The sequence below is a fragment of the Globicephala melas genome, chromosome 5 (assembly GCF_963455315.2).
Source record: "Globicephala melas chromosome 5, mGloMel1.2, whole genome shotgun sequence".
NCBI lineage: Eukaryota > Metazoa > Chordata > Mammalia > Artiodactyla > Delphinidae > Globicephala > Globicephala melas.
The window spans coordinates 63,113,103-63,136,203 of record NC_083318.1 but is presented as its reverse complement, the minus strand read 5'-3'; the positions used below and the strand labels follow the sequence as shown (position 1 = coordinate 63,136,203).

General features: G+C 43.0%; 1 protein-coding gene across 2 annotated transcripts in view; it reads right to left on the bottom strand.

Annotated features, from left to right (window-relative positions):
• Positions 1-23,101, bottom strand: part of KLF3 (KLF transcription factor 3) — a 35,592-nt gene that overhangs the window by 5,504 nt on the left and 6,987 nt on the right. The window contains exons 2-5 of one of the 2 annotated variants that reach the window (XM_030881031.2): positions 19,705-19,766; positions 13,788-13,883; positions 5,119-5,608; positions 4,283-4,433 (exon numbers count right to left, since the gene is read on the bottom strand). In XM_030881031.2, the coding sequence (XP_030736891.1) occupies positions 4,283-4,433; positions 5,119-5,608; positions 13,788-13,844 (698 nt within the window). In that variant the 5' untranslated portion in view covers positions 13,845-13,883; positions 19,705-19,766. The remainder of the gene's footprint in view (positions 1-4,282; positions 4,434-5,118; positions 5,609-13,787; positions 13,884-19,704; positions 19,767-23,101) is intronic. The other variant, XM_030881030.2, reaches the window with a different exon arrangement.

The window sequence follows — 23,101 nt, the reverse complement described above, 5'->3', positions numbered from 1 at the left end:
AACTCAAACCTTTCCTGTCACTATTATTCCTCCTTGAGAGAGAACTTCAGGCCGTGCTAGTGGTCAGGCGAGGAAGCCCCTCACTCAGGACTCAAGACCCAGGTTCCAGGTACAGCCCCGGCTCCCTCACTGGCTGCCCGCCATCCTCCCTACCTTCCTGGCTCCTCACCCAGACTCCCCTTCCTGCACCTGCACACCTTTCCAGGGGGGAGGGTGGTTGAAATCAAATCAGGTTACACACCATTACTATGAACTTTCTCTTTTTCAGAAAGGAAGTTGGTGGAGAGAAATGGCAGGTGGGAAGAGCTAGGAAAAATCTGTAGTTTTTTCAGGCTTCCCCCGCTGATTGATGTAATTAACAAGTTCTAATCCATCCATTTGCTCTCCTAATAACTAATTACTTGATACATTACAAGCTTATGTATCCACGGTTGGCCTCTAACTGCAATGAAAGACCTCTTTGTCTTTTAAATTTGAATCTAAAGTTCTTAAAATATCCCAAATAACATGTGAATGTTTTATACAAGAGTGTATGGGGGAAAAAAGATTGGTGAAAAGAATTGGATGAGGGTAAACAGTCTTGTGAGATAAAGAATAATAAAATTTAGACATAAAAATCAAGAGAGTCACTGAATGAAGCTTGTTTTTTATCTTGGTAAAAATGTAAATACATGTCCCTTATCAACAACTTTTTCAAGCACCCAAAGAAGTGACTAGGAAGAGAATAAAAAGTTGCATTTTATCTTGAGTGACTTCACTAATTTCTCACTTATGATTAGCAAAGAAAACTGTCAGTTTTGAGTATCACTTTACCTTCCTACCCTGATGCTTAGAGGGACGATATGAAAGAATAAAGTTTAGATACATGGAAAAGGGAACATGAACTAGTGGGGGGGGGGAGAACAAGAACTTCAATTATATAAATGTACAAACAAATAGCAGAGAAAATGGAGAAGTGAGAGAGTTTTTATAAAGCTCGATTATTAAGACCCTCTAATAAAAAGAAAACAGTTTATCAGTTTATTTTAAACTTTCCACTTTCATGCCATTGACTGAAAATTTTCATCTTCATTAAGGGAACTTCAGGAAGTAAAATGTTGAGGGGAAAAAAAAATGAACAGTTAAATCTATCTCATGTGCCTCTGGGACCCTGGGAGAGAATCCCAGATAACTTTAGAAGTCTCTCCCAGTTATTCGATTTTATGAGTTGGGATTCTAATGGTTTCTGTGTAGTAGTTATGACTGCTGTTCCAGCTGCTCATTTTGTGAAAATGTTACCCTAAAAAGAGGTACCCTAAAAGGCTGTGCGCTCCAGCTCCGTCCCGATAGTCCCTATAACCCTCGGCAAGGTATTCATGCTCTCCGTGCCTCAGTTTCTTCTCTGTAAAAGGGGATGATAGTCATGCGATCTCAGAAAGCTGCTGTGAGTAATGCACACAAAACGCTTAAGAACAACACCTGTTCCAGATGCAAATCTGCTAAACAATAGCTGTTACTATTTCAAGGTGCAGAAACCCATGAGCAAACTTCGCCCCTACAGTGGTTGAATTTCATGAGGAGTTTTTTTGGGATGTCCTAACACCAGCTCAGGAAATCTCTACTCTAGCCAACATCTCCCTTGGAAGGCAGCATCACTCTGAGAGGGGTCAGCAGTCTCTCTCTAAAGAGCCGGATATTGGTACAGGCTGAGGTTCAGGATCTTGGGATCTCACTCACTCTTCTTGGTCTCCTCACTGCTCATTTTTTAGGAGGTTGTTTGGGATCATTATAACCAAGAAGTTAGAATGCCTGGTAAATATCAGAGACCTGGTCATTGTTTTGAGTTAAGCTGATCCCTCTTATGTTTGCTACCGTTTCCTGTTCACAACTCAATGGGGGAAATCTGATCCTCAAACTTTTTGTTCTAAATAAATTTTCACACATGTAAATAACAAAAGAAATCTGATGTACTTTTGAGTGCCTTTAAAAATAATCCTAAAGCTATAACTTTATGATCAAACAAATGGATTTCAAAGCTGTATTTTAAAGTCCGCCCCTGTAAAGGAAGGGTTTCCTAAGGCAAATATTATTGGGGCTGCCTCATGGACATGGTACCAGGTGCTTGGTATTCCAGTGATTCTTTCCTGGCTAGCTGGTTTCCTATGTGGGCTGCTACTGGGCACACTCCAAGACATTACTTAATCACATCTGTGAGAGAATTACTTGAAGGGTACATGTCCCAGTTGTGGCTAATCGGTTCAATTTTCTGAGAGGCAAATGCATTCTTAGGTCAGCATTAGAATAAGCACATTACTCATTAATCATTAAAAGCCACTGAGCTTGAGATCATCAAAAGAACGTTACTTAAAATAAGCAAGAAAAGAGAAAAGCTGTTTTCTTTCCAGCAGCATTCAGAGCACAGAATATTGCTTTCAATTATTCTTCCGTAATGTGTTACACTGTAATTTATAATAACCTAGACTTTGGAATAACCCCCTTTTCAGTCAATGGATCGCTTGCTATGTGGGCAGTTGGCTTTATAGCATCTTTTTCATCACCTGTGCAGGTACAAGCTATGTTGCCAGTTACCTCACCAAAGACATCTGACATCCTAAAAAAAAGGTAATTCAGCCTACAAGATGTGTCCATTTTGGTTAGTCTATTTTTCCTTTCCCTTAGTGCGGCAGCAGATGCAATCAGCTAGATAGGGCCTAAAAATAGCAGGAAGACCACTCGTCTGGAAGCAGGGGATCAGCCCAGGCCCCCCCTGCTGTTAATGGTGTGATTACAGGCAAATTATTTATGTCTTGGCTCATCAGTTGTTTGCTCTGACTCCCACCTGCTTGTTTTGGGAGAATGAAATAACTCCTTTGAAAACACTTGGAAAAGTTCCTTTCTGGGGGTAAGGAGGCACTATGCAATTGTGAAGGGCAATAATGTACAAGACCATCAGGCAGTCTGCCTACTGATGGGGCTGCGGAAGATTCATTCTCTTCTTCATCTATCAAGGAGTAGATGACGACCCCCCGCCGCCCCACCCCCCGCAAAAAAAGCGGACGGATTTGATGCAAATGGCAATTGATATATGAGCTATTACGAAGGCACCTCCTTGGGTTGAATGTGGATACAACCAGAATACGTGTTAAGTTCCAGAAAATAGCTGTTCTAAAACCAGAGGATTCATATTCTGTTACAGAGTTCATTACGTAAGGGAGAAGAATGCAGTAGATAAAGCAGAAAGGTGGGCAGAAATGCTGGAGAAAAGGGTATGTGGGGAGGAAGGTGATAGAAGGGACCCTGAGGAGACAGTAATTGTTGAACTTCCTTTGTACTAGGAAGCTGGCCGTTAAATCCAATGTTGTAAAGACCATAACACAAGAAAAATAATTACAACCAATAATGAAAATAAAGAGGAAGCAGGGGCAACGAGATTAAGTGACTAGGCCAAGGTCATACACATGGTGGAGAGCAGAGCTGGGATCCAAGATGTTGGATCCGAAGGCCACGTTTGTACCTACTGCAGACACAGCCTCCAGTGTAATCACTGGTAGAAGTCAAGGGCATCTCTAGTGGCAAATCTCAGTAATGATGTTATTTAGACTGTGTGTGACACCGTCACACACAGCAAGTTAAACCACCGTTCAGGTGTCTGGATGTCGACCAGTAGTGTAAACTTCCTACTGGATGGCGGTTCTAAAGCAGACCGAACATTCTAGGGCAGTCACAATTAGAAAGACAGGAGGCTAAACAGTTCTTTCAACGCCGAGCTTCTCTGAGCATCATGGTCGCTTTCTGTTGCCATGGGACTGGTTTTGGAGTATCTTTCTTGGATTTGTGGTTGGCCCGGAAAATTCTGACTAAAAGCCATTCCCCACCACAGAAACACTATACTTTATGAGAACTGACAATGGGAAGGACGATATGTGATCCCATGAAGCATTTCCAGGATCCAACCTTAAGTAGAATATCTAGAACACCAAATTCAATCTATGTTGGGCTAAAGATGATGGGAGAACTATATACACATAGTCTGGAAGGATGGAAAAAAACAAGATAAAAATGATTTCTGGGGTAAAGTGGCAAAATCATGTGTGACCAAATCATTGAGAACGTGACATAACGCGTTTAACAGAGCACATAGTTTTTGGAGAGATTCTCCCATCTGGCCCAGGGGCTGCCCCGAACGACAAGGCAGTCCCGGCTGGCAATCCACACCACATCCTGAGCGGGAAGCTCCAGCTTCCATTCCAGTTCCGAGATGCACGCCGCTACGTAAATGCCAGGCAGACCTCAATATACTTACTCTTGTAACAGTGCTTGCGGGGGGGACACTGAGTTCATTAAAGGGGGTGACATTTCTTCAGGATAATAATCTGTCCTCTGTGGTTCGATCCCAGGTTCTATTTTAATTTTTTTCTGTAATAGAGGCTTCTCATATGATTCAATTACAGGGACTACAAAATAAAAATAGAAAAGTTACTCTATGTACCATTTACCGATTTCAGCCTTTAAAAGCTTATTGCACGGCTTCTAGCTACCACACTGATGTGTATCTATTTGCCTTTGGCAAAATGACAGCAGTAATGAATCGGTGGGCGCTTCTTGTTCCTCCTAACGATTACTTTGTCAGCAAGCACCATATGGAGGAAGCTGGACTTTTAAGACATCAGCCCCCAAAGGATTTCTTCCTTATGACGTTTGGTTATCTCCTTGTTACCCCAGCCTTCTGCCTCTGACCAGTCAGTAAACAAGGTGGCTTTTAATAGCCATTAGTTATCACATGGTCTAAAGGTATTTCTTAAATGCCTTTTTGCACCTAAAACCATGTTGGTATTCAATAAAGCAAAATATAAAGTCAAGATTCTTATTATTCCCAAGTTGACAAGTATATAGTGAAACTAATCATTTCATGGCATTTAACAGACAGCCTGATTCTTGGGAGATCTTCCAGTGTCAACACTTAAAAAAAAAAAAAAAGCAAATGCCTTAGGCAGACTCTAACTCGAATATTTCCTTTTCAGAGTGCAACAGCTCTTGGCCCCTTGCCTCCTTTGCTCCCTCACCCAGACTATCTGGTGAAGACCCGGTAAGTCCGGACTAAGCAGGGGGGCGGCAGTGTGGGCGAGTGGCAGAATTTACCTTGCATGCTACTACTGGAATTTTCCATCTCGTCCGACAGGGAGACCATGAGCGGCTGCTGGAGGTGGCTGGTGTACATGAAGGGGACGGGCTGCACGACAACAGGCTGGATGACGGGCAGGATGCCGGGACTCCGGATGCCGTGGCGGGAGAGGGCCGCAGCCATCACAGGCGGCATGGACAGCGGCACGCTGAAGGGCTGCACGCCGGGCGGCGGCGGCGGCGAGTACTTCTTCCCCGGTGGGCTGGACGACGGCAGGCTCAGCCCTGGCGAGGCTCTCCGGTGCAAGGACTGGAACTTCAGGGAGGAGGGGGAGTTCCCGGCAGAGGGCGGCGAGCTCCGCTTGTTCACGGTGAGGTCCACCGGCTCCATCTGCATCCCATGCGACAGGCCTTCTGGGGTCTGGAAGAACTTATCAGATAACGGTGTGGAGTAGATGACGCCATACTTGTTGGGCTTCATCGACTCCATGTAATTAGACGGGTATGACTATTGGAAAAGAAAGACAGAAACGTGTCAATAGCCAAGTAAGTGTGTTTGCTTGAAACACGAATTAAGATGAAAAAATACAACAAGCACCTTCAATCACATGGACTTTAATAAGTGGTTTGGGTTTAGATACATGCTTGACCCTAAAACAATGCTATGAGAGAAAGCTGGTCTAATAAACGTAAGTACGAAAGTTAATGTGGTGGGCTTCCCTGGTGTCTCAGTGGTTGAGAGTCCGCCTGCCGATACAGGGGACACGGGTTCGTGCCCGGGTCTGGGAAGATCCCACATGCCGCGGAGCGGCTGCGCCCGTGAGCCATGGCCGCTGAGCCTGCGCGTCCGGAGCCTGTGCTCCCCAACGGGAGAGGGCACAACAGTGAGAGGCCCGTGTACCGCAAAAAAAAATAAAATAAAATAAAAAAATAAAGTTAATGTGGTAACTGTGTCACACGAAAAATCTCAAATTTAATTCTACGATTATGGCCATGTCCAATGTTAAGGCAGAGGATGATACCTGGAAAAATTCTCAAATAGATTATGAAACAGAAGGCTTATGGGCCTTTATCGTTAGGAGTTGGCATTGAGGTTCACCAGGAATCAGCCAAGCCAGCTAACCTTGTTGATTTTCTGCTGGGGTTTCATACTTGGCAGGAAATACTCTCCCTGCCTTTAGTGTCCTCCAGCTCAGCAGAAAGACACTGAACGTTTCTCATACGCTGTGTATACCAGGGACAAGCAGATCTGCATGGTAGGACCTTAGGATGGTCTTCAGCCACTGACACATCCATGCTACGAGTCCCGGCCTTAGCACTGAAAGTCCTACATCCCAGGAAATGCCTCAATCTCAGGCACACCAGGATGGCCAGTCGCCCTACACACCTATACACGGTAGAAGGCCACCCACAGGAGGGTGATTACGTTCTTGGCTCCAACTTGTGCGATGGACTTATTCACAGTTAGAATGAAACTGTAGAAGATGACTTAATCTCCAAATGTGTGGATGACACAGAACTGTGAGAATGAGCTACTGTAACAGGACTCAAATAAAGACACGTGACGCTGGAAGGGACCTGCACACGAGCCGAGGTCCTGCCTTGTCTCCTTTCCACCTTGCTACCCCCCTCATCAAAAGAGGCTGCAGGACAACCTAACAAGATACTGGAGGAGACACCAATGGTTTTCCTCCCATATCTAAGATCTGTTCCACAACTGACCTAATTTATCTTCAAGTTCATTTCTCTCTTATAATATCAAGGTAATCTAACTCATGTACCAGCTTTAAATATAAATCAATCATAATTGCACACTATGGGTTCTGTCCTTGGCCATGGAATTCACTAAAATTACTTCTGTACCTTAACTAAAATTAAAAAATAGAAAACTCTGTTGTAGAATGCTTTAAAAAAATTAAACTCAACATAAGTCATTTTCTTTACTTGTAGGCATTTTAGGGAAACTGAAATTTTTAGTGGTAACATGTCAAGTCTGCCTGCAGAACATTACTTGTATTTGAATGTTTTACAGTGAAAGTGAAAAGTAACATACTGTGCCTCTCTTCCAGCTCTAAAATCCGATGTGTTTGTGATTCTGAGGCAACACTAGCTCATGATGCAAGTGAGAAAACCCACCAGTGGGGCCTTATAATGAAACAGCTTAAATGCACTATTAATTTCTGAGCCCTCCCCAGCCCCTCCAATGGCCACTAATTTGAGTTATAAATAACTGTGGAATAGCAGTGTTTTTGACTGGGATTGCCACTGAGATCACACCCTTTTCCTCTCTGGGCCTCACTGGGTAAATCTCCACCTGACTATGCATCAGAATCAGCTGTGCTGCTTTAAAATTCCAGATGCCTGATTCCTTCTCTGGGCCAACTGAGCATCAGAGTATTGGAAAGTAAGGGGACAGGCAAGTACTTATCTGAATCTGGTTTTGATGTCAGTTTCTCATCGTTAAGATGCACTTTGTTCTTTTGTCCTTTCTTTCTTTACCTGTATCCTCATTCGTAACCTACATAACCACATGGAACAGTGACTCCTGCAGTCTGGTGTTCATCTCTCTGATAGACACAGAGCTTTAGAATAGTTATGTGTTTATTTAAGTGCATTAAGAAAAAACTATGTTTCTCAGTAGTAGTGACAAAAAGTTCCCTTTTAAAATAACTTTTACAGTAGTGATACAAAGTTCCCTTTTAAAATAACTTTATTATGTTAAAAAGCAATTCTATCTCTAGGGCAAGAAAAATTACTAAATAAATATTAGGAGTGCAGGAGCCATGAGGATATGGCAAAATCTGTCAAGGTGGTATCGGATACCCACCTTCCAGGAGGTTGTGAGGTTATGATTAAAACTGGACTCAATGAGATACCTATGTGATGAACTTTAACACACACCGTAGTCCTGGGAGTCCCTTGTCTTCCTTCCTTATACAAGAGGTGTGCACTGCAATGGGCTTTGATGCTCCCTATCAGGGCTTCTCAAACTTTACTGAGCACACAGATTCACCTGGGAATCTTGTTAAAAGGCAGGTTCTGAATTACTGGGGAGTGACCTAAGGTGCCACAGACCACTCTTGGAACAGCCTGGCTCTAAATGACAGAGATACAGAATAAAAATACTAATTTTTATTATTAAAATGGTATACTGTTTAAATGCAATTTAAAGACGGGGGTGGGGAGAATTTTCACTAATAATACTGCTTAAAAACAAGGACATGTGGATATAAAATCAGGAAACATGAATTTGTAAAAATATACAAATTGTTTTTTTAAAATAGCTTTGAATTACATATTAAGGATCAAATGAGGTAAAGACTGTTTCTACCTTTCTTTAGAACTAGACACACACAGGTGCAACACAAGGTGAGAGGCCCAAAATATACAGTAATATTAATATGAAATGGATTTAAATTTAAATATTGAAATAGGCAAAAGAAAAAGAGGCACAAGGTTTGCTAACAAAACATTACAAACTTTGTACAATGAGGGTTTAAGGAAGTAATTAACTATAGGACGAAAAAAAGATTTCTCCTGGTTCTAAAGTTTAACCATCTTGATATAATTTTCTAAAGGGCAAAAGTTCTGGTATGAGAAACAAAAACTCCAGGAAATGGGAGGCAGTATTCATTGTTTCTACTCACGGAATTGTAGCTTCTCCCTTATTTTCAGCCCTAGTCTTCAAAGACATTCCTATGACCTAGATTTTAATGCCAACTTATTGGCAGCTACATAGGATGCAAAATGAGGACATACTTTTATTGCTGCCATTGTTGGATTTTTCTATCTGTGGGGTGAGTTTAAGGAAAGCAGGAATTTAGAACCTGGGAGAGTTGCAAATTTAATAACAGTCTCAGGTTTCTCAAGCCATAAAGAAAGAAACATCCACACATAGAGCTAAGTTTTACAAACATTGTGCACAGTTCTGCAGAGAGCTTGCCCTCCCGTGAACGCCCCCTGCCAGCTATACTGGACATGTGGCATTTGTAAGACTCTAGGGCTAAAAGCAGGGGGACTGCTGGGACCTGGGCACACGACTGAGTACACTATTAACAACTTCCAGTCCGACTGCCTTGCCAAAGGGTGAAGAAATGTGGTTCTTCAAACTGTCTCACTAGCAAATTTCATAGCAATGTTTACCAGAACCTTCTATGAGACATGTTTATTTGGGTGGAGCATATAAGCCACTGCAATCAGCCTGCAACAGTCTGGTTCTCCACAGTGTAAGGACTGATACAGGGCTTGCTTAGGGTGTGTACCTTGGGTGGATACACCCTGGTAATAGTTGCTTCTTCTCTGTTCCAGACCATTCCTGTCTTCTAACAAAGCGATGCAGATAAGTGTGGCTGCACCAGTGAAATCCAAATCAGAGGCAAGTACTGATGAGGCAGAAAGAGGGCCTCTGGCCACTGCCAGGCATCCACTGGCTCGTATGCATACTGCTTACTCAAGGAGCCCTGTTCGCGGGAACAGAGCAGCCTGCAGACAAGACTCACGCAGGGCTGCCCCACTCCTGACCCCCACTAGCGGCAGCAATGGGTTTACTTTTCCAGAAGATCTGCTGTTAAGAAAAGTTCTCTCCCTCTGTTGTAACACGCATTCAAGTGTTCACACCTCCGCGCTGTGGGTTATTTCTTTGCTGGCGGCTTCCTGTCACTGGACTGGGAGATGAGGGTCCAGCCCAGGTGCTCAAAGAACACCGGATGAACGGACGATGTGAATCAACAGGCTCTCCCTGCAAGGTTTTACTACTGACAAGGCTCAGGATAATACCAATTCTTTGATTCTCAAAAACATGATTTTTTTAAGTGTGGTGAGGCAAAAGGCACAGGGGTTGGATAATTTTCCAGTGCTATCACTTCATATGAAAGTGAGAATTAATAGTTTCTCATTTTATTGGAAATAGTTTTGGTGAGTTTTCCACTACAAGATGGTTTAAGTGGATGGAGTGACTCCATGAAACGTGGACGAGTCTCTGTTTCACTGTTCATTCATATGACAAAAATGTGCCCTCCGTTACAGGGCGATGGCAAGTCAAAGGAATCTTCATACCAAGGGTGGGCTTCCAAGTGCAGGAAGGCGTGGTGCATTTATAAACAAACTCGCTGGAAACAGCCAATGTCATGCCCCTCTACGCAAACAAAGGCAGAAAGCTCTCTTTCTACCAGGCTCAGAAAAGTCATGACAAGTTTCTGTCAAAACACAGCAGAGGGACTACTGATTTCTAAGTACTTCTCAATCTTTAAGGAGTCCGTTAGATGATAATTTTCATTAAAGAAACAGAAAAAAATACACGTTCTTCAAAAGTAATCTTCCTGTAGGAAAAGAATATGAGGGAATACTTTTAAAAATTCTTTCTCACTTCCTGAATTAAGTTCTAATTTTCAAACTTCTTTGGCAGTATCGGTAAAAACAACTCCTTTATGGGCATATTTTATATACACCTGCCATTTCACATTTTACAAATTAAAATTCTCCAATTTCACAAATAAGAAAAAAAAAAATTGGAGGCTCAGGGAGCTGCTGATGGTTTTGCCAGCATCGCACTGATATTAGGTAACAGAGATCCATGGCACAGAGGCGGGTGTACTCTGCTCCCCATTCTTGCAAATCTTAACAGGACTGACAGTCCAAAGTCTAATGTGCCTCAAGGCACAAGGTTTAGTGGGAAGTACGAAGGCTTATACTTCAGCAAGAGAAAAATGACATTTCCTCACTTTCTCTAAACTATAGCAAAATACCAAATAGGCAGACTGCTTCTGCTCTTCTCACTTTTTAAGAAAAAGGAGTGGGGGAGGGGAATAAGTCACTGTAAAACATTTTTATTCATATGTGGAATTAAAACAAAAAGAATCTTACACATGTCTACGGCTTAATGTTTAGAACATTGACTTGAATAAACAAAGACCTCAACCTTCAGGTCAAAGGCAGAATTAAAAAGGAAAAAGGAAAAAAGGCACAATAAATCAGGTTTCATATACTCCACCTATGAAGGCAGGAAAGATAAAATATGAAGATTTAAGAGTGGAAACAAAAGCTTTTAATTTTGTCATGTAAAATAATCACAATGCCCTACTCCCCAAATGTTTTAGTTAACTGAGGTTTTGCTGAATTAAGAAAAAGAAACTTTATTATAAGGACTGAAACTACCTTTTGGTGAGACAATGTAATTAAATCCTATAAGCATCTGCAGAAGTTGAAAACTAGAGCACGAAGGAGAAAAAGACCATTAATTGCAAAAATACTTCTACATATTTTAACTCCATATATTAATATAAGTTCCAGCATTACAAGTATAACCGGTACTTCAAATTAATCTTATTTCCATTTTTTCGGCAAAGTGTATTTCCTTGCACTTCACTGTATTGTGCCAACTTCATTTTAGCTTTAAATTAGGCTCTCGTGACACATTCTCATGCTTGATTACAAAATGCATCACTGATGGTCCTGCATCATTTATCAAATTAATCATATTCTTCAGTACTAAAAACCTATTCATATTTCAAGGATATAATTAACGGGGAAATTTTATACCTTCATATTCCTTCAATATGATCATGCAGTAGTTGGGGGAAGGGGTTGATGACAAAACGAGTAACATTAGAAGTCAATTTAGTTTTTGATTAATATAATTCTTATTGCTCTGTTATTATCATATTCAGACACGCAGTTATCCAGTTATCATGCAGGAAGGTGAATGTTATTTCCTGACAACTTTTCACTGTACACAGTGGTAAACACTTCACTGGCACAGGAATCTCCATGGCAACTCAGTTCCAAGGGCCTCGGAGTGACCCCTGTGTCTTGTATAAACAGTTTTGGCAGGAACCTCCACAGCCAGTGCATAAGGATGATCTAATTTTTGCAAGCGTGTCATTACCAACCTTCAGATACACAACTCAGGTCAAGTTTTTCCCTTTGTGAGTATTTTCCAAGCCCATGGAAGAAAAGAGCAGGACAGAATTGGGAGCGTGGCCTTGTTATATTCACTAAACCAGATCTCCTCAAGTCTCAGCCACTCCCTGCTTTGCAGTCATGGACACCTTTCTGTTGTCACCCATGTCCCACCTCCATAGCACTGGTGTTGCACCTCTATAAACACCTGGACTAATTACTTGTTCCCTGGTGGCCGAGAAGCATGTAGAGGCGCCTGGCTCACAGGAGGGGCTAGCTTAGCACTAAGGTGTTGAAAAAAACAGTGAACGTAATTCCCTCCCAGTCACAGACTTTTCTGAGTGATACGAAATTCCATCATCAGGGTCAAGTTCATTCTTTCCCTAGCTTCTCCCCTGTCACAGCTCCATATGGCTGCTAGAAGTTTAAGCAAATCACTTTATTCTTAATATATTTTTACATGCAAAAGGACCAAGGAGTTCCCCCATCCCCCAGTTTTCATCTTTTTAATCAGCTCCTTGAAGGACAGCCTAAACACTACATGAGATAAAATGGAGTACTTTTTTTTCTCCCAGTATTAAAAAAAACGACATTCACAAACATGTTTAAGAAACTCTTCTATATAGTCTGGGTGGTGATTTCAAGTGAAAAACACCTCTAAGTAAACGCTTCTTTTTTTTTAAACATCTTTATTGGAGTATAATTGCTTTACAATGGTGCGTTAGTTGCTGCTGTATAACAAAGTGAATCAGCTATACATATACATATATCCCCATATCCCCTCCCTCTTGCGTCTCCCTCCCACCCTCTCTATCCCACACCTCTGGGTGGTCACAAAGCACCGAGCTGATCTCCCTGTGCTATGCGGCTGCTTCCCACTAGCTATCTATTTCACATTTGGTAGTGTATATATGTCCATGCCACTCTCACTTCATCCCAGCTTACCTTCCCCCTCCCCGTGTCCTCAAGTCCGTTCTCCACGTCTGTGTTTTTATTCCTGTCCTGCCCCTAGGTTCTTCAGAACCATTTTTTTTTTTTAAGATTCCATACATATGTGTTAGCATACAGTATTTGTTTTTCTCCTGACTTACTTCATTCTGTATGACAGACTCTGGGTCCATCCACCTCACTACAAATAACTCAATTTCGTTTCTTTTTATGGCTGAGTAATATTCCATTGTATCTATGTGCCACATCTTCTTTATCCATTCATCTGTCGATGGACACTTAGGTTGCCTCCGTGTCCTGGCTATTGTAAACAGAGCTGCAGTGAACACTGCGGTACACGACTCCTTTTGAATTATGGGTAAACTCGTTCTTGATGCAGATTTCGTGTAGGTACATTTGGAAACTGCTTCCTAATCATGATAAATATTGCATACCAGTTTTTTTTTAATATCCCTAAATACACGTTAATTTAAAAAAATTAATCTGGCCAAACTTATTTTTGCCAAAACCAATAATCCTGAGAACTCAAACTAAAAAACTGGTAACGGAGGGGGTTTTGTAAAACTACTTCTATTGTGAGCAGATGCTCCTGTGGCCCAAGTTCTGCGCTGATCACATCTTGGGGGCTGGTGGGGGTTTGGGGCACAGGGCTTAAGGAAACATGGATCCCGGCACAGTTGCTAGGAGGGTATTTACCTCACTTACTACCAGGGGCTTTCAGAAAAGTTTGCCTATCAAATGCCTGTCCAGTAACGAGTGGCTTTAAGGAATAACACAACACACAGTAGAGTTATTACCACTTGGAATAAGTAAGAAGAGGTGTTCGGTTTTGGAAAACTTACCACCGAGACAGGATCCATGGCCTCTTGCTTGACAGGGACTGGGTCAAACATGAGCATTCTTTTAATTATGCTTTCTAGGGTGCTCTGGTGTTTGGCCTAGAAAACAAAACAAAGTGTTTCTCTGAATCCCAAGGTTACTTTCAATATAAATCAGTAAAAAGAAAAATATATATATAATATTCCCCACCCTTCCCCCCGGAATGGCTGGAATTTGTTTCCCTTACCTATGAAAGATGCCATTTTATATAATTAAAACCAGACTCCATGGTCATAACCGGGTGAGAGCCAACGGGCATTTCTAACTCAAATACATAAACCCTGATGTTTCTGGAACAATAGGTACAGCCTCTTCTGAGCAGCCATGCTTGTTCAAGATTACTGTGCAGCTCACTAGAAGTTAACATCATATATGAATGTTAAACGCCTTTCCTTTCCCCCTTTTGTTTGTTACAGAAAAATCAGAAAAAACCAAGGCAGGCAAAAAGACAACTTAGAACCAACCATCGTGAATATATTTGTCTTTATCCCTCCAAACTCTCTTTTAAAGTGGATTGTAATATGCATACTACATAGTACCCGTAATTTCACTTAACAGTTTACTGGGAAAATGTTTCTTTTTCGGTAAGTGTGGTTCCATACCATCAAGTTCAGTGTGCCACTGTGTGAACCAATCAGATATTTGCGGCTTGCGGGATCTTAGTTCCCCGACCAGGGATGAAACCCAGGCCCCCGGTAGAGGAAGCACAGAGTCTTAACCACTGGACCGCCAGGGAAGTCCCCAATCAGATTTTTAAAAATTCCTTTTATTGGGCACTTAAGTTGCTTCTACATTTTCACCATTACAGATAGCAATGAGCACTTTTATACTTACATCCTCCTGCACATCCTTAATTTTTAGGATAAATTTTATGAAGGGGAATTCTAGAGTGAGAAGCATGTACTTTTACCAAAGCATTTGCTGTATCATCCAGCAAAGATACTCTATAATTTCCATCAGTAAAATAGAACCTGTTTCCCAAAATTCCTACCAGCAATGTGCATGATCATTTAAAAAAAATGAAAACTTTGCTAATTTGTTAATATCAAAATGACAAACGATTTTTATTCTCTATTGATTTAATTATTGAAGCTGAGTCTTTTTCATCTTTATTTACCATTTACATTTCTTCTTTTACAAGTTGATTTTTTTTTTTTTTTTTGGGCCGCGCTGCACGGCACGCAGGATCTTAGTTCCCTGACCAGGGATCGAAGCAGTACCCCCTGCGGTGAAAGCGCAGAGTCCTAACCACGGGACCACCAGGGAATTCCCCACATTTCTTCTTTTGAGAAATGCCTATATTCAGGTCTTGAGTTCCCGGTCCCTGCTTATGGCTTTCTAAGTACTTTTTTTTTTTTTTTTTTTTTTTTTTGCGGTACGCGAGCCTCTCACTGCTGTGGCCTCTCCCGTTGCGGAGGCACAGGCTCCGGATGCACAGGCCCAGCGGCCATGGCTCACGGGCCCAGCCGCTCCGCGGCATGTGGGATCTTCCCAGACCGGGGCACGAACCCGTGTCTCCTGCATCGGCAGGCGGACTCTCAACCACTGCGCCACCAGGGAAGCCCTCTAAGCACTTTTTTAATATGAAGACTATTACCTTGTATTTACTCTAATTTCTCCTCATAAGGAAATAAGCCAATCTTTAGCCTAATGTAAAGAAAATGTCCATCTTGATTCGCTGGATCTTTCTCTTCGTCTTTTGTGATGCTCGCGTTATCCCTTTCCTCCTGTGTTCTACACTGTCCACTTCTAGCACTAAAATACATCAAATCAATCACTTCCTCACAAGACAAAATACTCAGTCTGCTGAACATTTAACTGCGTTTCATACGTTATAGAACCACCGCCCGCATACTACCCAGATCATCAACAACTTTCTTCAGGCACCTCCTATCCAAATTTGGTTAGAAGTGAGGTCTTTATGTATTACTTTGGTTTGGGTGGGAACGTAAACAAGTTCTAGATTGAGTTCTACCAGAAAAAGGTATAGAAATCCCTGGTTTAGATTACTTCCTGTATTTCAGTATTTAAACATCCCATCCCCACCTCCACGATAGCAATTCTGTAGCCAGTGGTGTCCATGCTCTATGGGTTAAACTAAGATATCATCACACACACTTATAAAAGTAATACTGTGCAGTTCTTGTGCTTCACTGCTTCATTGAAGAAAGACCGTCCTGGGTCTTGTGACAACACGTGAATATCATCATTAACTCAACATAAGGCCCTGACTTCAAAATTATATTTTCCTACATCACAGGACGTATTATAATCTGTGAACACAATTTGATACCAGGCTGCTCAAATCAATGGTGCTACCACCCTCTTCTGTATCCCAGCAAGAACAAACCCCACAGCCAGTGAAAAATGGATGATTTCATAATGAAGGATGAAAACCCCTTTTGTGTCTTTGGATCTATTATTAACCAGTTCCCAGGCTAGCAGCTGTACAGATGGATATGGTTCTAAGAATTGCTGTCCAGGGCCCTACAGCGGACCGTAAACAAAAGACGTGAGATAGCCTCCTTATATCAATGAGGTCAGATAATTCAGCAGCCTCGTCCCACAGCTGGTCATCCTCCCCCAAGCCTTTTAAATTTAATTTACTCTTACAGATTCATCCACTCCACTAGACAGTATCTTGCTGCAAATCCTTCTAAACAAAAGTACTCACATTCTCAGGAGTGTAAGCAAAGAGTCCTGATCTGTAGACTCAAGCAGGAGATCTGCACCTGACCCCTGACATGAGGGACAGGAGGAGGGAGACCCTTTTTCACATGTAAAATGCAGAGGACACCTCCTTTGCCTACTTCCTAAAACACTTACCTTCAAGGTTTTGGGAAAAATCAAATGAGATGAAAACAAAACAAAACAAAAAACCTCTTTTTGCCCTCTTAAGTCGTTTATATCACTGAATATGCACACAATTTTTGGATCTATATACTGTACAAACAGCACTAAATTTGTTGGCTCCGATTTCGGAAATGCCAGGTACTTGTCTCTTTGCCAAGATACCTAGCCTTAGAGGTCAATCCCCTCCACCCTAAAAAAACCCAGACTAAGTTCAGTTTCAAAGGTAAGAGCTGCCTACACCCTGTATGAAATCTTACGTAGGGCCTTGTCACTTACTTGACTGCTGTACCATCGCAATAGCTTCCTAGCATCTCCACAACTTGCCTTACCTGGAATCCTTTCCTACAAGCAGGAGCAGCACGGTGGAATTAAGATGATGGGCTCTGTAGCTCATTTTGGTTCAAATTTTAACACCATCATTTAGCTCATAAAGCCTTCAATAACTTTTTCAAACGCCTTTAGCCATAAGAACTGAACCCATTTAGAAATGAATTACACATTAACCTGCTATAGCTTGGGTCATTTTAAGACGTTACCTAAATTACTTTCATTCTTTGATTTTTGTGTTTTATCTAAATTTAGGGAAATTAGTGCTTTGAAAGACTTATAAGAGAAAAAATCATCTAACATAAAGCATCCCTTCTAACAAAACCTGATTCATTTTTATTAAAAAAAAAGTTGTAAAGGTATGTTTATTTGTTCAGAACTGTACCTCAAAGAGTAACTCAATCACTGATGAAGGGATATTTCTCATACACAAGTATTAATAAATGAAGAAGCAAGATACAATTGAGAGTACCTCATTTTGAAACTCCTAGCTAAATAATGCATCACCGGACAATAAAAAGTCTGTGCAAAATTCAAATATCACTATGAACAGAACCAAACTCACTGTCCACTCACATGCTTAACAGCACTTTGGTCTGAATTTGGTAGCTTCTAAAATGACTGATTATACTTTTAATGATAGTCACAGGATATGGAGGAGGTCACGTGGTGAAAAAAAGAAAAAGAAAAGAAAAAGACACACCCTAACCCTTAACAAGAGCTTCTTGGGAGGGGTGGGGCAGCAGCTTTATACACACCTGTGTGCCCGTTTTTAAATTTATTAATTCTATAATTAAAACTTTTAATAAAAATAAGATGGAAGCTAAGCTAGAAAGAAACCAAATTTAGGAAGGGAATCAAACACATGAACACAAATCAGCCTTTTGTTAATTTACTGCAGAAAACGTCTAGACTCTGTACCTACTGTTTCTGTCTCTGAACAGACCACTTTTGGCCACGAGCATTGATCTTGTCTTTGGGTTCTGATCTAGAATCAGAAAAGAGTGACCGCAGTGTCTCCAAAGGGCCTTCCATATAACTGGGGAGTAACTCACGCACTGGAAGAACTGGGGTTCCTAAACTTAGTGGCTTTTGTTAACGCGTGGGCGACTCAGTGCTCTGGGGCTATTACCATCATGTTAAAAGAATGTTGAGTAAACTACAAATGCTGTACAACTATTACTACACAACCCTGACAGCAGTCCCAAGTAGGACCATTAGGTGGCGCACTAAAACAAGTATAAAGACTAGGACAGAGGCGGTAAATTGAGTTTGCCAACATCAAGGTCTTTAAACGTGGTGGGGTTTTAAGTAGGCTCAGGAATTCTTATCACAGAGACGAGAAGGCCCCCAAAAATGGTTCTGTTTTTTCTTACAACTATTTCCCAAACATTAACACATTTACATCTTAGTTCTGTTGAACTAGCTTAGGAAACATATATTCTAAACTAGCAATCCCAGGATAACACAACTGCATTTACAAGAGGAAAAAAAGTGGCAAAACTGGTTTAAAAAAACTTCTAAGTTATCAAGGTGCTTAAAAGCAAAAATATAGGAACATCACCATTGCCAAAATAATCTTCCATCACTGGAACAAATGTCATCTTCCCCTAACCGTGTTAGTTTGCTGGGAAGGGCCAATACAACTGAATTTTCCTCCAAAAGGAAGAAACAGATTTCCTTTCACACTCCCTCTACTTATACTTCTGACTTTTCAGATGTCAAAAGAAGGCTCAGAATTTTGCCAAAATGCACAACCGCATGTTTACGTCTTAAAAAGCTTTGGTGAATCACTTACATGAAGTTTCACAAGCAATATAGTTTCGTCTCCTTTCCAGCCCTCCAAGAGGCCTACTCAACAATTGCTTTATGAGGGTACAAATAAGCCGCAGAGCTTAGAAATACAGACAAGCCTTAACGTAAGAGGAGGTTATGTTGCCAGCCTCCTTTGAAAGTAGCTTGTCTTGAAGCTACAGCTCATTTTATTACAGAAACAACCTTATAAATAACTGCCCCTTCCTTAGAAGCATGACACAGAGAGAGAGAGGTGTGAGGCGGGGGACGGAGGGGGGTCTGGAGAGAGAATGTGTGCATCTCAAGTCAATTTCTTGGTGATATATCAGGATTTGCTTCTGACATTGTCCCTTCTCATCTCCTGTTTAATGCACTCAAAGGGTCCCTGTATTCTTCTCCCCCAGCCCAGCCTGACCCTAAGGCTCCAGATTACCTGCCTCCCTCAAAGCTAATCTGTTTCCTAGCCGACCTCAGCCAGGTGTAAGGAGAAAAACAGGATGGTCAAACCAACACACCGTCTGTAAGCGCCCCTTTCAATTCTCCCAAGTGTTTGGATGTTAAAGGAGGGAAGCATGTTGCCTTCCCTCACCCCTTCCTCCCCAAAGGAGCTTCAGGGAAAAAAATTAAGAAAAGAGTTCAAACAAACAAACAAAAAATGTGTGTGTGTGTGTAATTCTTGGTCAGGAGGAGGACCAGGGCAGGCAGGCAACATCCCTGTAGCTAAACTTCCTTTCCAAAGAAATTTTCTTTCTTTACTTTTGTACCCAAACTCTTCCAAGAGCTCCCAGGAGTTGAATATTTAAAGGCAGCTGCTCTGGCCAGAAATACAAGAGGCCAGACAACAGATGTAAGCAGGCATTTCTAAGTCAGAGCCTCCTTTCAGGACAGCCAAATGCTGGCACCTACCTGGAAAGGCGTCTCGTTTTCACGTCACTCGGTGATCTGTCTCCTAGCTCAGTCTTCTATTGCTGGTGCGAAAGGAAAAACTCCATGGAACACTTCTGAATCTTTGCCCCTCATAAATTAGTTATTTTACATGAAAATGTTTTGTAAATGGGGAAGAAGTTAATTACTTAGTTTCAGATTAACTGTAATGACCCATGAGCAAACAATCCGCCCTCTCCCCTCTCGGCTAACGAGCCACCCAACTTTACTTTCCTGCATCCGCCCATCTGCTCCACCCTATGGAGAGTTGCCAAGGCAGTCTGACTTGTCCAAACAGGACATGGCTTCAGATAAGATTCTGCCCACACCCTGTACTTCGGAAAGACCAAGTGAAGCAATTGCCTTTGCATGTAAATAAGGACAGGTGCAAAGGTAACAACCAAGCAACCTCCCTACACATTTCCAGCTGGAGCCCAGCAGAGCAGGGGTGGGGGAGGGGAAACCCAAGCCCATACCCTTTAGTAAACTCTCAAGTTCAAGGCCACCTAGTTAGTGGCCTACAACATCTTTCTTAAAGAAATTTTAGCGAACACTCATCATTTTCCCTACTGAGGTTACATACTCAGTTTCGTCCTTCACGCTCTCGGACAATTTTGTATTTTAGTTTTAAGGGCGAGCCACCTCAACTCAATTGAAAAGCACCTCGAATGTGTACTCCTGCTGTGTACACATCTTACAAGGTCTGCCTCAGCCCTCAGTTTTCTTCTGTGAAGTGTTATATAATCAGACCCAGAAGGGCTGCGTGAGGCCACTGCCTCCGTCTGCCTCTCCGCTGGGTGCCCTATCACTGGAGACCCACCCGACTCCACCCTAAGGGGCCTCCACCCATGGGGCCCCGCCCTGCCGGGGGGGAGGGCACTGGGAGGGACCAATTGGCTCAGGTCAGCTGACAGTTCCTGGAAATTCCAGTCTGAGCGGAGATGGCTGGAACCTTGCAAATAACCAGAAAGAAGTGGTGGTATTTCCCCCGGCTCCTGAGGATGCTCCATTAAACGTTTATTTCAGAGCCACAGAACCTCTGGATGTGGAACTGAGCTAATACTGCCCTCTTCCTTCAAAAGTAAACAAACAAAAAAGCATTTTGCACCAGTGCTAAGTAAGAGAATTCAACCCCTCCCAGACGGAAACGCTCCTCCTCCTTGCTCCCCTCCCCCATTTGCCTTATCTTCTCGTCACTCACCGTGGAAGCCTAGAGGTCATCTTTTAAGCCTTCCTCCCCAACTTTTCTCTCCACACCTACCGCTGCCACCAGGGGGCCAGGCCCTCAGTACCTCAAGACTGTGTTACTGGGGTCTCACCTCCACTAGTCCATCCCAGGATGGAGAATCCATCCTGACGCCCCTGCCACCTACACTTCTCAAAGCCCTCTTCTCAGCTGGTCTTTCCCAAGCTCCCAAACCTTCCTCCGACGGGACCCCCAGGGCTTGCAGAGTCAGTTCAAGCACCACGCTCAGCGTCCCCTCTCCTACCAGCGGCCCCAGCTCCACCAGGAACCCTCCACGCTGGTTGCCCTGTCCCCCCACCCCCGCCTCCCTACCCCGCCTTTGTTCATTTTCGGCCCTGACGCTGGGCAACCAGGGTGGAATGCCCGTCCCCTTCCGGCTTATCTAAATCCTCCTAATTCTTCAAAGACCAGCTCAAGGCCCTCGCCGCTTGGCGCAGCCAGCTGATCGCTCCCTGACCAATCTGAGGCCACCTCTTCTTACCTAGATAGGCTGCGCCTTTCTACTTTACAAATGGTCTGCCCAGGACCACCACCCGGACTGGCAGCACCTGAGGACAGGAGTGCTTTACATTCCCTTAGAGGGGCTCCCTCCCTGCTCCCCAGAGGAGATCGGGAACGTCCACTAAGTTTTTTGCCAGGCCCAAAGGAGTGAATATAAAAGCACTGAGCCGGTATGAGGAGTCCCACAGTCACTTCCCTTTCCCTTCGAATGCACTTGAAATCTCCCTTAAATAAAAACAAACAAACCAACCTCCCTTAAATAAGTAATAGGAGTAAGGGGACCGAACCTAAAGGAAACCTATTAAACCAAACTTCCTCAAAAAAAAGGTATGCTCCTAACCTTAACCTTGCCTGTTCCGGGTCCTCCAGAGACCTTATCAGCATCATCCTGATTTTTTTTTTTTTTACCCACCCACAGATCTTCTAAACAAGTCTAGTGTCAAGGTCTCTATTCTGTTTTAAAACCTAAGATAGGTTGGGGCTTCCCTGGTGGCGCAGTGGTTGAGAGTCTGCCTGCCGATGCAGGGGACACGGGTTCATGCCCCTGTCTGGGAAGATCCCACATGCCACGGAGCGGCTGGGCCCGTGAGCCATGGCCGCTGAGCCTGAGCGTCCGGAGCCTGTGCCCCGCAACGGGAGAGGCCACAGCAGTGAGAGGCCCGCGTACCGCAAAACGAACAAACAAACAAAAAAAACACCTAATATAAGGGGAAAAAAAATGACAGCAAGAGAGAAGAGAAAGAGGCGACTTCAAGGTGTGTGTGTGTGTGTGTAACAGGGGGAAAAAAAATGACAGCAAGAGAGAAGAGAAAGAGGCGACTTCAAGGTGTGTGTGTAACAAACACTCGGTTTGTTTTGTTTTAAGCCTCTTCTATTGACCAAGGAAAGCCAGGGGCTCAGTGATGTCACAGGTTTCCTACTGGCACTCTCTGGGTGCTGTTCTTTACATGGACTGTGTCATTTCATTCCTATGAGGTGGGGAGGTACTACCTTCCCATTTTACTGATAACACCGAAACAGAGAGGTAAATTAATCTGCCCAAGATGACACAGCTGGTAAAGTGGTAGAGCTGGGATTTGAACCCCAAGTAGTCAGACTTCAAGGCTGGTGGTGGACCTGGCACTCCACCCTGCTGTCTCCCTGGCAGGGGACAACACACACAACACACATCAAGAGTGGGATGGAGAGTTCTGCAGACAGGTCTGTCATTCGGGGATCTGGAACCAGGGGCAGTGTATTTACAGCAGTGGTGACTGCAACTCCTTCCCGCTGGTCCCTGATGCCTCCCCTGTCTCAGCGCATGCCTGGACGCAACATCAAAAGACACACTCTGAAGGCCCCAAATTAGCCGATTATTAGCCAGTGCATCCATAAAACTGTTCAGAAAAAACTGGCAGCTTCACCCAAGTAAATACGGAAATCCTCATAATAACTGTACAAAGGTGGAAGGGTCAGGTCCTCGTCCCCATTTTAGAAATGAGGAAATGGAGGAACAGAGGTGAAAAGACTCGCCCAAATTCACAGAGCTGGCTGGAGCTGCAGCCAGAAGCCAAGTCTGTCCACTGCAGACTCGCGGCTCTTGCTGTACTGCTCCACTCTGTGCTATGGCACTCACTCTCAAGGAGAATCATC